The 13,812-nt window shown below is 42.9% G+C and overlaps 1 protein-coding gene across 1 annotated transcript in view; it reads left to right on the top strand.

The window, feature by feature from the left end:
• Nucleotides 1-13,812, top strand: part of TNR (tenascin R) — a 736,434-nt gene that overhangs the window by 436,544 nt on the left and 286,078 nt on the right. Inside the window, exons 5-7 of the mRNA XM_078642004.1 lie at nucleotides 751-1,014; nucleotides 4,136-4,251; nucleotides 5,238-5,388. Coding sequence (XP_078498130.1) covers nucleotides 751-1,014; nucleotides 4,136-4,251; nucleotides 5,238-5,388 — 531 coding nt within the window. The remainder of the gene's footprint in view (nucleotides 1-750; nucleotides 1,015-4,135; nucleotides 4,252-5,237; nucleotides 5,389-13,812) is intronic.

Below are 13,812 nucleotides of genomic sequence, written 5' to 3'. Positions count from 1 at the left end.
CCAAGGTGAAACCAGGCATCCCCGGCGTTTGTGAGGGGCCGTTGTGGAGATGAGGCAAGCTTAATGCCCAGAGTTGCCGAGTGTGATCCCTGGTTAGAGTAGGCACCGAGGCGAGAATTATCGAGTCCGCTGATCCTGGTCCAAGACCCTGCCGCGTCGGGAATCAAACCCTGGTCCCGGGCCGTTCTCTGCTCTCGGGTCTGCCACCTCTAACCAGTGAGCCACACCACTCCTCAATCGAAACTAATGATCAGTTCCTAAATGGACTCATAATTAAATTACATAAAAATGTATATACTAGCAAAAGAATAAAATAGGCCCCATTTCCAACTAGGGAACTGAAGTTTCCCTAATGGAGGAAGTACATCGTTCATCACTATTTTGAAAGGGCAGGTTCTCACAGTTACTGAATACCTACACTGCTTTAATTTGAAGTGGAGAATAACAGCACTTATCATCAGGGGTGCAATATTTATAATGGGAGGGTACTGCCACTTCTCTGTTGCAAGCAAGTACTCTGGGATATTAAGTACTCGTGCTCCTATAATTCCATTTCAAGCACTTTCATCCATCCACTACCATTCAGGGCCAGTCATGTACCAGAGTCCTTAAGGTCAAAGGTAAGAAACACTGCACAGTATATGTTGTATTATCGGTTAGGTATACTACTAGAGGAAGACATTCATAGTCACGAGTATACAATGTAACAAACCCTGTTCTCTGCATATTTATCTCTTCTCGCCCAATAAGTGGCCCCACCGAGGAACCTAAGAGTGGCAGCTGTGAGTGACAGATCGGTGGATTTGGAATGGGGTGGATCCATGGCAGTGACGGAGTATGTCATCTCATACCATCCTGTGGCACCGAGTGGCATACAGCTCCAGCAGCGGGTGCCGGGGGACTGGAGCACGGCCACCATCAAGGAGCTTGAACCTGGCCAGGCCTATAACGTCAGCGTGTGTGCAGTCATCAATGACATCATCAGCACCCCCGTCAGTGCCAAGGTGACCACGCGTAAGTGCAACCTGCTGCCTGTCAGTGTGTTCAGTGGGCCTTGGGTGGGGTTGGATAAGAAGGGTTGAAGGAAGTGGGGCCCATATGTAAAGGTAATGTGATAACCCCTGAGCTCCATTTCATTGAGATTGAGACCTCTCCACTTCTATTACTCTATGGATCTGATTTAGAGTGTTAGTGCCAAAAATGCCCGACTGCTATAAGCACTATCAGGGCAATCAGCTCATGTACTGAGAGATGGAAATTTGTCCCATTTACACTTTGTATTACCTCTACGTAGGCTATAATACACGGATGTAGTCTAGGGTCCTCAATAAAAGTTTGTCGAAGAAGGTAGAGTATTTCTAACACACAGTAAATTGTAAATTGATACTTGTATAGCGCACTACTCACCCGCAAGGGTCTCAAGGCGCTTGTACGAATACCGCTGTGGAACCCATCCTGGCTTTCCCTGTGAGGTGTCCACTCCTGGGCACCCCCAAGGTGGAGGCCAGGCATCCTTAGCATTGTGGGGGGCGTTGTGGAGATTAAGCAAACTATTGCCCAGAATTGCAGAGTGGGACTCCATGATTGGAATAGGCACCGAGGCGAGAATTATCAGGTCCAAGGAAATTTTGAGCCCAAGACCCACTGAGGCGGGGAATTGAACCCTGGTCCCAGGCTAGACCTCTGCATCAGGGTCTGCTGCTCTAACCATTGAGCCACACTTCTCCACCCCATTACCCCAGTGTTAGGTATTTACCCTGTGTGGTAAAAACCTCCTATTCCGAGAACAGGAAAGTGAGGCATTATATGTGGAATTCGATGTTAACACTGCAAATTCTGCTCGTTTTTCCTTTTTTGGGAATTTTATTGACAGGTTTGACCTGCCAGAATGTATCTGAGGAAAAAGGCGAGGATGTAATAAATATCACAGAGCTTGTAATTCGGATGTCTGTGTTAAAACAAGTTTGCACATGGACCGGAATTTAGCCCTGAGTCGTAATGTTGCATCAGCCTGAACATTGTCTGCTGACATTAGTCTTACACTTTGGATTTTGGATGCTAGGGAAAGATCATATGATGCCTGAAGTGAGGCCTTAAGCAGCCAATGGTCCAGCGCCATGGTGGCACAGCACGCTATGCTAGGTTGACCTAATCGACTGTCCAGTCAGGAAGAGAGAGGAGAACCGAGGATCCAAAAGCCTCATCTCCCAGTGGAGCAAAGAAGCTGCAGCCATAATGTTTCTGTACAATTCCCCTGGTTTTATGGTGCTATTTCTGTTTACACACTTCTTTAAATCAGGACATCAATGTTTAAAAGTTCAGGCGACAAGTTTCACCTCCATTACCCTCAGAGCTGAGGAGTTCTCAGGTTGAACACTCTGCCCAGCATAAACCCCCTTTGGACCATTAGTAGATATCATTATAATTACATACATACGTAGAATAACATGTTATTAGGAGAATGCTCTGTTTTTTGGTGGAACCCGCTTCCAAGGCAGAGCTTAATATGTTCCTTCATTGAGTCTTCGTTTATTAGAGGCAGTAGTGCCAGGAAATTTATTTTGTGAACAAAACTCTAAACTTTGCCCCGAAATTAGATGAAGTATGTAAACTTTGCACTTCCCTGTTTGCAAAGCTTGCCTTAATATTTTTTAGGGAGAATTATTCTGCTAAAAACCCTGTTTTTTGCAGAAGCTTTCTCACGCGACTTTAGTGAATATATCTAGCATTATTTTGTTCATTTCATGAATTCACAAAGATTGCTAAATTTGAAAAAAAAGCTCACACAGTTAGGGAGAGAAACACTGCACACCCCCAAGGTCAAGAACTATGAAGGTCTGTGATGTTTGCTTTCCAAAGGTTGTGTTCAAGATCCTCTTTGCACTAACCTTTCCAATAATAGGATCCATATTATACAAAGTGTTTTGGGGGCACACTGGACATGTGAGCACATTGTTTGCACCCTTGGGATAGTGGGGTATTACAATAGGGGCTGCAGATGTTTGAGAGGCACTTTCTGCTCTACGGATTGCGGCAGTGCAGGTTGGGTGTCAGCATGATCTCGTAATTTGCATGAGGTGTGGTCACATGCAAATGAGGGAAACTTTTTCCATTGCTTCTGAGCTGCATTGCAAATATGGGTACAATGGCAAAAAAGCAGTCCTGAGTCACACTTACTGTGCACCACGTGGAAGGTGGCGAGCAGTCAATGCACCCCATAAGGCTCTTCTCGGAAGGAGTTCACGTGGATCCCAGGGACTTGCCAGGCACCCCTTTGCGGCAGGTCAAGTAACACACTACACCTGACTGTGTATGTGTGTGTGTGTGTGGGGGGGGTGGAGGGGGGTCTTGAAATTGAGCCCAGTCCTAACTCTGTGAAAGATTGAGTCGAGGTTTCAAACCACAACCTTGTCTTTCATTAAATTGCTCTTCTCAATTCAGGCAAGAACTGTCCGAGAACATGACTGCTCTGAGGACAGGGCATATTGATTGTAATCAGGGATCTGTCTCAGTCAATACCAGGTGCAACGAGTTATGTAGGCCATGGTGCAAACCAAGACTTTGCGCCAGGTGTATAGTTCAGGCCTAGGAGTCTACGCTTGAAATATTCCAGTTACTTCAATTTATGCTGCCACTTTTCGCTTTTATATATCTTTATGCCATCTGTTTTCCAAGTAACTTTTGCATTTTGCTGTGATATTCCCTGGTGGCTTTGCATGTGACATAGTATCTGGTTGGTTAGACTGCACTTACCTCCTACACCAACCGTGATAAAATGGGCGAAAAGGAGATCGCTTTTATGGGCAAGATGCAGACTGGCCTGTTTGAGTGAGATACAAACTTTCATGGACATATGGAGAATTTCCAGATAGACTGATGAGTAACATGTCCTGTGTGTGCCCTACTCTGGCCTACCAGGCTTTCAAAGGCATTTATATCTTTTGTCCTAAAAGCCTTTTGTGAAAGATGGAAATTAGAGAAAAACAATGCTTCTGAATGTCTAGTGAGCTACATACAGGTTAGTAGAGTCAGTCACAAAAATGTAAATACTCCTACTCAACTGATCAATCCCTGGGATGGGAAGCTCGATGCTGGCAAGAGGAGAATTGTATTGTGTTTTGTCTCTGTTTTCCAGATCTCTCTGTACCAGAAGGGCTGCAGTTCAAAGCAACCACAGAGACCACGGTGGAGGTGCAGTGGGAACCATTTGCATTCTCGTTTGACGGCTGGGAGATCAGCTTCATCCCCAAGGTGAGCAACACAGTGGTCCACCCCCTACTTATTGGTACTAGTAGAGGAAGAGGCCTCTAAGTCCCCGTTTAACTGGCTAAACTTAGACAGTCTAGGCTCAGATTCACTAAGGCTTTGCGCCTGCACTGATTCAAAATGGTGCAAAGAGCAAGCACCCTAGAGCCCTCCTTTATAATCATAGAACAGTTAAACAGCAAGTTTCCCCCACCCCCCAGCAATAGATATAGAAAATGTTGCACAGCAAAGCTACTAGTTAACCTCAGCCATAGATAATGGAACAGCAAGCTCCCACATGGCCCTCTGTCGCAAACATGGAAGCGGTAGAAGAGTAGGCTCACTACTGACATGGGAAACATCTATTACAACGCAGGCATTACATCATAGTGCCTTTACAACACAGTACCACAAATGCGACATTACCACAAGTTATTGTAACGCAAGTCATTATAACGACTTGCTTTAGGGAATGTGGTGTTGGAGTGGTGTTGGATTTTAGGTCCAACACCTTCCCTATTGATACACTGATTGGAGTTGGACTAGTAATTTAAACTATTTCCAAGTCCAGCTCTTCCCTAAAGCAACTCATTGCAATGACTTGCGTTGTAATGGAACTTGTAGTAATAACACAGTTGTGGTATTGACTGCATTGTTAAGCCATGTGGAGATTTGGCATGTGTGGTAACAGATGCTATTCTGTACCATAGCACATCAACTGGCTAATGTCCCCAACTGAAGAAGAAGAAATACTATAATGTGTTTCCTAAAAGGCTGCCCTGATAAATACACATCAACACATGGAAATGATAGATTCTGAAGGTGACTGCTCGACCCATAGAAACAAGGCAAAATCCTCTGGGGAAACTTTTAGTCTGGACATTAGTGGTGGGACCTCAATAAAAAAACATCTGAAATGATTAATTGAATTTCCTGTGACTATCAATCAGGGATTGCTGCTTTGATCTAATTTTTCAATTCTCTAATCTCAGAACAATGAAGGTGGAGTGACAGCTCAGCTTCCCAGTGATGTCACGTCCTTCAACCAAACAGGCCTAAAGCCTGGGGAAGAATACACAGTAAATGTGGTAGCCCTTAAAGAGCAAGCAAGGAGCCCGCCGATCACTGCCAGCGTATCTACTGGTGAGTTGATCCTGTGTTTTTATTATTTGATTTCTAATGCACTTAAAAAGAACAGTGATCTGGCACTTTTTGTTGGTCACAATGGTTGTGAAGTGGAGTTTGGTTTTGTGGACTTTTGACAGTGAAGAGATGAGTATGTGGTGCCCTCAAAAATTGGTAATCTTGGTTACTGGTCTTATCACATGTTGGAGCTAATTCCATAGTTTAAGTCCAGCAACTAAGAAGCCCCCCCCCCCGGGGTTGGATTTATTCAAAGAAAAATGTTTGACACTATTGACAAAGTGGCAATTATGAGTTTTGTTACACAGGAGTAGGCCATGGTCTTGCCTCAGAGGTGTGGTTTTTAGTTGGGGAGTAATTTTAAAATTTCAAAGATGGTCTAAGCTTATGAGAAAGGCATTCACAAAAGGGGCACAGTGAAATCTTAGGAGGGACTGTCCAATTCTAGTCCCTCCCTGGGGCAGAAGCGCCCACCATGCCTGGCTCAGTGCAGCATAAACCGGCAGACAGCTTAGAACCTGCTGCGTGCTCAGTACAAAGGAGGGCTGGTTACCCATGGCACAAAAATGCATTTAGCTCCAGGACAGGTGCAGCAAGAAGTCAGATGGACAAATGTGGGGTGGGTTGGTTCTTTCTTTCATGAGGATTTGCATGCACAGGCTGGTTAGGGGGACAAGGCAAAAGATAGCCATGCTAACGTGCTACACAGCTTGTAACTAAATGCTATTCAAATTTGAAAGAATACATTTTAAAACATATTTGAAATACTGTGTTTAAGTGCTCTCTTGTTTAGCAAAAGACACTGCCTGCGAGTCAGTGAGCAGAAAGAACTTGACTTTGGGAAGTAATGCTTATTTTCCTTGTAATGTTCACACTGTAAAAAGCCTGGGCCCGGTGGCTCGTTAAAATAATGCATTCACTTCAGGGCCCTGTGTTTGACCTCATAGTTACAGGTTCATATTCCGGTAAGGCGACCTTTCATCCTTCAGTAGTAGACAAAACAAGCACAATGAGTACCACTTTGTTACAATAAATCACTGCTATCCAGTAACAAAACATCCTTTTGGCAGAACGTTTATTTCACAAATGCACGTTATGAGCTCAACCCTCTGGTAGCCATGGTACAGAGCAGAAAGGCTTACCTCAGAGGCATTGCGTAAAGTATTTATACGATAAAGTGGAAATGCTAACAATGAAAATCTCCAAATGAGTTAGGGACTTAGAGTAAAGTTTAATAAACACAAAATACCATAATGACAAAAATCCTAATAGGGAAACCAGGCATATGAATTATTAAAGTTGTAAATAGAAATAGCTCCAAGAAGAACACATTATAGTCAATGGATGCACTAGAAGAGGACATATGCACAGTGTGACACTGGCCACGATGAAGTGCATGTCGGACACACTAACAAGGTTCGTCCTGGGCAAAAGATTTTATCTTCTGACTTAGGGCTTGATTTAGATCTTGGAGGATGGGTTACTCGGTCACAACGGTGATGGATATCTCATCCACTGACATATAAATCCCATAGGATATAATGAGATTTATATTTTGGCGGATAGGAAACATCACCGTTGTGACGGAGTAACCGTCCGCTAAGCTCTAAATCAGGACCTTAACAGGAGTACACTTCATCAGCCCCCAGGACCTCAGAGGAGTCACATAGAGGCTCAAAGGGTGTTAGGCAGAGACCAACCAGCAGGGTCCAGTCCAGGTTCAGGTGACACTGGTTGGATGGGTAGTTGCAAAAAAGACCTCTTGTAGCTTGTTGTGTCCCTGTAGCCTCAACAGGAGGTCAGCCTTATAACCCTTGGAGTCCACTTCTTGGTCCTGGGAACTAGAGGAAGGGCTAATAGTCTTCTAGGCACTTCTGGGGTCTCAAGCAGAAGATTCCGTTCTCGTCTCATCTTTCACAGGTCTAGGAGGGTTCTGAAGTGGGTGTCTGGAGATATGACATTTACGCCTTGCACAAGCTAGTGGGTAGGAATGATCCTGGGTACGCCCTAAAAACTGGGGTTGAGATTCCTGGAGCTAACCTAACCCACTGTGAGTATTTTCAAGATGGCAAAAGTCTTTGGCCACGCTGTACTTTGCCTCTGTGGGTGTGTGTGGGGAGTTAACTATGGTAATTCTCATGCCCTCTGACATCTAACACTGAAATCAAGTTTAAAGCAGTCACTCAGGGCCAGCTTTAGCACTTTCGGGGCGTGGTGGACCAGTCTTTTTTGGCACCTCTCCTCCCCAAGACCTTCTCTTCAGATTCCCTAGCTACCACCTGGCAAAAGTACCCATCATCTCTCCATAGCCCCTCTCTCACATACATTTGATATGTTTTAACGTGCTGGTAAGACTGGCTTAACTAATCCACTAGTCTATCCACATAAAATACAGATCTGTTCTTTGTAGCAGGCATATATTATTAACTCTATGCGCTACTTTGTGATGAGTCAAAACTGCCATTAGACAGAAAGAGTTAGCTTGACATTTTTATTGCTACCTGAAATCTGGACCCACAAGGAACTCTGCAGCAGGTGCTTTTAAATCTTAAGTTATTGCTAAACATAGCACCCCTCAAGGTCAGTTACCACCCGCCAGGACAGTTGCACCGGTCACACCACTCTAAAGCCAGCCCTGCAACCCCTCTACTCCCATAAACCCAGAGACAGAAGTCTGGTAATTTTAAAAAGAGGCCCGCTGTGATTGGAACATGCCATGCTGTGGGGAATAAAAAAAGGCCCATGCTCATGTGTCAGCTAATATTTGCCTGAGATAGGAGAGGCCTCTTTTTAAAATGTGTCCCACGTGTTATATGAAAAATCCCAGCAGACCTGACGAGCAGGATCTGACATTCAAGCAGGATTTGACACTTTAATCTCAAAATGAATGCTCACAGCCCTACCCTGCAATTTCTGTGAGATTTAGAGGGGTCATCTCTGCCTAATCAGGGCAGCCTATTGTTTGTTCCTCTGAGGGATTTTACACCATTTAAATGCTAATTACTAGCTGGGAGAAGTAGGAGAGCAAAATGCTAATTATTTTCCAGGGACTTGAGGCAGGGAAAGGTAACTTTATAGCAGTTTTTTTCTTAATATTTTGTCAAATACAACTTCACCATTGAATTAGATTTTTAATTACTATTATACATAGTAGATTGATTGTTTTTCTAGCTAGTCCCATTTATGAGATACGGTATTAGTAGTTAATATTGCATCCCAGTGTTTACCTATGAAACAGCCAGCCTTGTTTGAGTGAAAATAGAACTTGGGGCCTTTTCATTGTTAAGACGTGTAAAATTAATGTTTTACATGTCCTACTTTTAAATACTGTGCACCCTGCCTTTAGGGCAATAAGACTTATTCATGGATGACCTATACATATTGAAAAGAAAGGTTTAGATCTGTCAAAAGGGATTATTTTACATGCCAGATTTGCAGTTTAAAACTGCACAGTCAAGCTACAAATGGTAGGCCTGCAGTCAGGTTTATACTGTCACTGCAGTGTAAGGCAGAATGGGTGCTGCAGTCCACTTGTGACCTTTAATTTACAGGCTTAGGTATACTTTGGTACAATATACCAGGGACTTATAGGTAAGTTAAATGTGCTAATTAGGAGTATGCTGATTTCATCATGTCAAAAGGAGGAGCACCGGCACTTTACCTCTGGTTAGCAGGAGTAAAGTGCACAGAGTTCTACAGCTAGCAAAAACAGTCAAAGCACAAATCAGAGGGTATATAACATAACACAAAAGATGGTAATTACAAACATGTACTGTTTACTGGTCACAAAGTACTCATTGCAATTTGCGAGCAATATTTTTGCAATCAGTAGGGATTTTTAAGAATTATCCTATACATTAATAGGTCAGTTATTTGAAATCCAAATTTTAGGACCTCAGAGTCTGTCCTACACCTTCCATATTAATGTGGCATGTAGCGAATTGCGACCCACTTTGATGGCATCAGCAGATAACCAATTCTGCAATTGCTTTTTAAATAAAGAAATCTATTTTAAGCAGCTAATTTTCCTTAAAGGAAAACAGAATTTGTTCAGGAAAATTAAAAGTTTTGGAAACGTTTTTAACGGTAAGCAATGGTCCAGGGGGCCACTGCCTACTCCTAAAAAAGATATCTTTTTGGCCATTCACAAAAGGGAAAGAGTCCCCAAAGGACCTCTCTCTGTTTACAAATAGATTGCCACTACCTTTGAGTAGGCAGTAAAATATTAATGTTCTGTGACTAGATTTAGGTCACACAACATTAACACATACCACAGGGAATTGGTATTTGGAAGAGATGCCCTAAACACGCCCCTTCCAAATACAGAGCCCATTTAGTGATTCGGTAACATGTTACTAAATCACTGAATGGGTTTAATGTATTTGAGAAAACACATTTACTGGTCACAAACCCTGCGATTAACCGAATCACTGGGGTTGTGAGCAGTAAAAGCATTTATTCATCTGGCCCCTAGTTCTCCAAAAGGTTGTAGAGCCCAGTCTCTATTTGCACTGTGCAGCACGGCCAGCATTGCTCTAAAAAGGACTGCAGATCTAACATCCAGTACGGATACATTAAAAGGTGATGCGGTCAATGGTTCCATACTGCAGGAACAGGAGCTCTGGAATTCACATTATTTCCTATGGAGAAGACAGCAGAAAATAAGCAAAATGTGATTTTTGTTAATGCGTATTTAAAACACTTTGGGGCATATTATCAAGAACAGCGTAAGAAATTATCGCCGGTTTAGCGGCAGAAAACTGCTGCTAAAACGGCGATAATGGGCTTGATAATATGCCCTTGTGAATTCCCATAGAAGCCCAGGTTCTGGTATCAACCTGGGCTTCTATTGGAATTCACAAGGGCATATTATCAAGCCCATTATCGCCATTTTAGCAGCAGGTTTCTGCCGCTAAACCGGCGATAATTGTAACGCCGTGCTTGATAATATGCCCCTCTGTTTATAAAATGAGAAGAATGGTGTGATTTAGTAAGCTATGGCTTCCTAAAGGTTTCAGTGGTGTATAGCAGGTTGAAATACTTCAGAGTAGAGTTACTTGGAATTACTTTAGGCAGCTTTTCAATGCAAATCATAATTTCCATTGAGAAATAAATCCAATCACAACACTCTGCCCTGGGTTTGAGACATTTTTGGAATGAAAGGAATCAAAACCCGATGCAACATCATGGTAAGTCTGGGCCAGGTTCTGATGACAGTAAATAGACTCAGTGCAAGGGAGACTTTGGTTAAAGATACGGCAAAGTTTCAGTCGATATTAAAGTACGTGAGAGTAAAAGGGTGAGGGATAAAGGTCAGGAGAGTGAAAGTAGCAAGAGGTTTGGCCCAAGACCATTTTGAAGACAAAACAGGGCAAAACATTTAAGAACCCCCAGGAATGCGTCCTTAATCTATCTGTCCTTTACATGGATGCCCAGGCAGGATGCCCTAAAGACAGACGTGAAGATGGGTTAGCATAAGTCAGGGCAAGCAGCCATCTCAAGATGTTATGGCCAGTGGAAGGAAGACAGTAGTAAGAGGATGGAAAGTGCAGAGACAATGCTCTGCACACGTGATCAGCTGCAATTGGGCCACAATTGGTAAAGTTGATGGGAAGAAAGATGCAGCCTTTTTGAGGGCAGACAATATGAAATAAAAACAATGTTTAACCCTACTGGGTTGACATCTAATGCCTAAATCTTGTCCTAGTGGATTTAACCATGATGAATTAAAAACCTATGAGGGCAGACAGCACTCCAGCTTCTGATTACTTGTTTTGCGGGAAACATCTGCTGCAATGAATGTGCCCCTGGCAATTATTGCTGCATTTCTGGCATATCAGTTTAGTGCCTGATTAATATATTGTGGCCACAAAATAGACACATGTGATTTAGTAATGTTTTCATTATTTTGTTAATGATGAACTTATCATAATTCCACTGATATCACTTTCTGAGAAATCACCAAGATCAAAAGCCATGTGACATCAGGGAAGGGCAAAGGTCATATCATGACACCTCATGTGATGTCATAGACAGATGGGCCGAAAAGGGTATGTGCTATTACTTCCACTACCTTTTGTCTTTTGGTTAGTTTATGTCAATGGTCTGGATGTTGTACGTAACTTTTCCACTGGGTTGTGAGTGTTCTTCTGTCGTCAAAGAGGTATATCAAAACCCCTTAATACTATTGGTGTGGATCTTCTCGTAGGATTGATGGTAAATATAGAATTGTTCACTTTTGGTGTGGAGTCTGATTGTAGCAATGTAAATAGAAGAGGCTTATGTGAAACTGTCTGGCTACTCAGACAGAAAAAAAAAGTTCTCACTTTGTACAAAAATACTTAAACTTGATTGCTATGCCCATAGAAATTGGCTGTTGGCTGGAGGAGCTGAAGCCAAGTAGAATTTCCTTCCCCTCCATACAGCACCATATAAGTGCAGTTTGCAGGTCTGTATAACCCTAAGTGGGATTTCCTGGGCTTCTAATATACCATTCAACCACCCAGAGTGCACATTTAGCCAAATACCTTGAGAGGAATTAAAAAGTCTGAGGGAGATTTCTATACCCTACAGAAAAGGCAGTGCAAGTTGCAACTGGACATTATGGCAGAGCACAAACTCATTGCTCCCTTGTGTGGGACAATGCATGGAAGGGTGAAGTTGAATCATCTTGCATACCCCTTTACTGATATGTCCCCTGAGCGTCCATTTTTCCACTTCTCTTTATTTCCCATGACTTAGAATGAACAGGATGAAAGGGAATGGATATAGGCTTCTTTTTATCCAACCTTTCTACCTCTGTTATCTCCATTCTAGTGCATACACACATATCAAATTTTGTTGCACTGATCAGTGTTTGGAAAGATTACAAAGGAAACACTTTCCAGCTATAAATACTCATATTGTTCATACTTCTGGCCACACCACATCTACTATGCTTGTAAAAAGTGGGGCATATGCAATGAAGATTCAGGTAATGCAAGGGAGCAAGCAAAGTTACCGCGTCGTGTGAAACAGAGAGAGCAGAAATGTGTCATATCTACAAAGATATGGCAGACTTCTGCTCCCTCATTGCACTGGCGCACTTGAGGATGCCTAGCACCAATGCAGGCGTCCTTACCTTGCTGCAAGGGTGCCTGCATTACGGGAAGGATTGTTTTTGTGCAAGAAGGGGTACCTTCCTGGACAAAAACAATCTTTAAAGTAATTTCTCTTTTCTACTTGTGATGCTGAATATATCACACATAGAGAAAAACAAGTAACACAGAGAAATAAAGATATTCCTCCTCGTTACGCTTGGGTCTAGTAGTTGTACCATTTTGAAGCAATATCAGGTTTACTGGCCTTAGTAAATCTGGGATTGCATCAGAATCCATGGGTGGATGCATGGGAATACCCATGCTCCATCCACGGAACGCCCCTCTGACGTAAAGACCCGCAAGGCAGTGGTATGCGTTGCGTTACTTTTAATCTACTAAACCACACAAAATGGTTTGCATGGCTTAGTAAATCCCAGATGAGGACTTGCGTTGCCTTGTGATGACTTGCGTCATACACGGACAATGCAAGTCCATATTACATCTGAGCTAGTCATTTTTGTCAGTGCCTCAAAGCAAAGACGCTGAACATCATGAGCAATTGTCCTCCAAAGACAAAAAACACATCCCATTATCATATTTCAGTTCAAAATATCTTGAACAGAAATGTTACATTTATGCTATTCATTGGTAAGGTGATGACACCTCCCTGGTAGGCAACCCCATACTTCCTATGCAGAGCTTTATAATGAAGGAGTGATTTATTTATGTTTTTATCAGTTATAACTTATTTTTTCAAATTTGTGAATGGCTATGAATACAATTTTCTTTAACCCCTTGGGCGCGCCCGCGATTCTGCGCCTGTGCGGCACATTCCGATCGCGGGTGCGGTCATGACGGCTGGGAGCCGTCAACAGCACACGAGCACTGTGTGCCATGACGGCTCCCGGCCGTCATCAGCATGGAAAGTGTTAAAGTAACAGCCTTCTTCTAATGCACATATTTCAGACCAAAGGCGTTTTGCAACTGAACCAAAGAAATTGTTTTTTTTCTACAAAGAATGGCAGATAGTGTAGAAGCTATCTATTACATTTTTCTCTGCAGGAAGATAATATCCCATCACAGTGTTGCTTTGCGACCTGTCCAAGCTGGTTAAAGAATATCTCTTCATCAGAAATCCCATTAAAAAGTCTACGCAATTAAGTTGTAAATTATTGGACAGGAGGCCAACCCTTTAATGTATGCCGATATATCACAGAAACCGCATGATGTCAATTTGCTCATTTAATCCTTTTGGTTCCATCAATTTGAGCATGAAGATCCACATAGCCTGCTTTTGCAGCGATTGCTTCTTTCTGATAGGTCTACGCACTGGTTCTGCGGCCTT

This window comes from Lissotriton helveticus, chromosome 1_1 (assembly GCF_964261635.1).
Source record: "Lissotriton helveticus chromosome 1_1, aLisHel1.1, whole genome shotgun sequence".
In the NCBI taxonomy this organism is placed as follows: domain Eukaryota; kingdom Metazoa; phylum Chordata; class Amphibia; order Caudata; family Salamandridae; genus Lissotriton; species Lissotriton helveticus.
The sequence above is the reverse complement of the archived record's forward strand: the minus strand, read 5'-3'. Positions and strand labels throughout refer to the sequence as shown.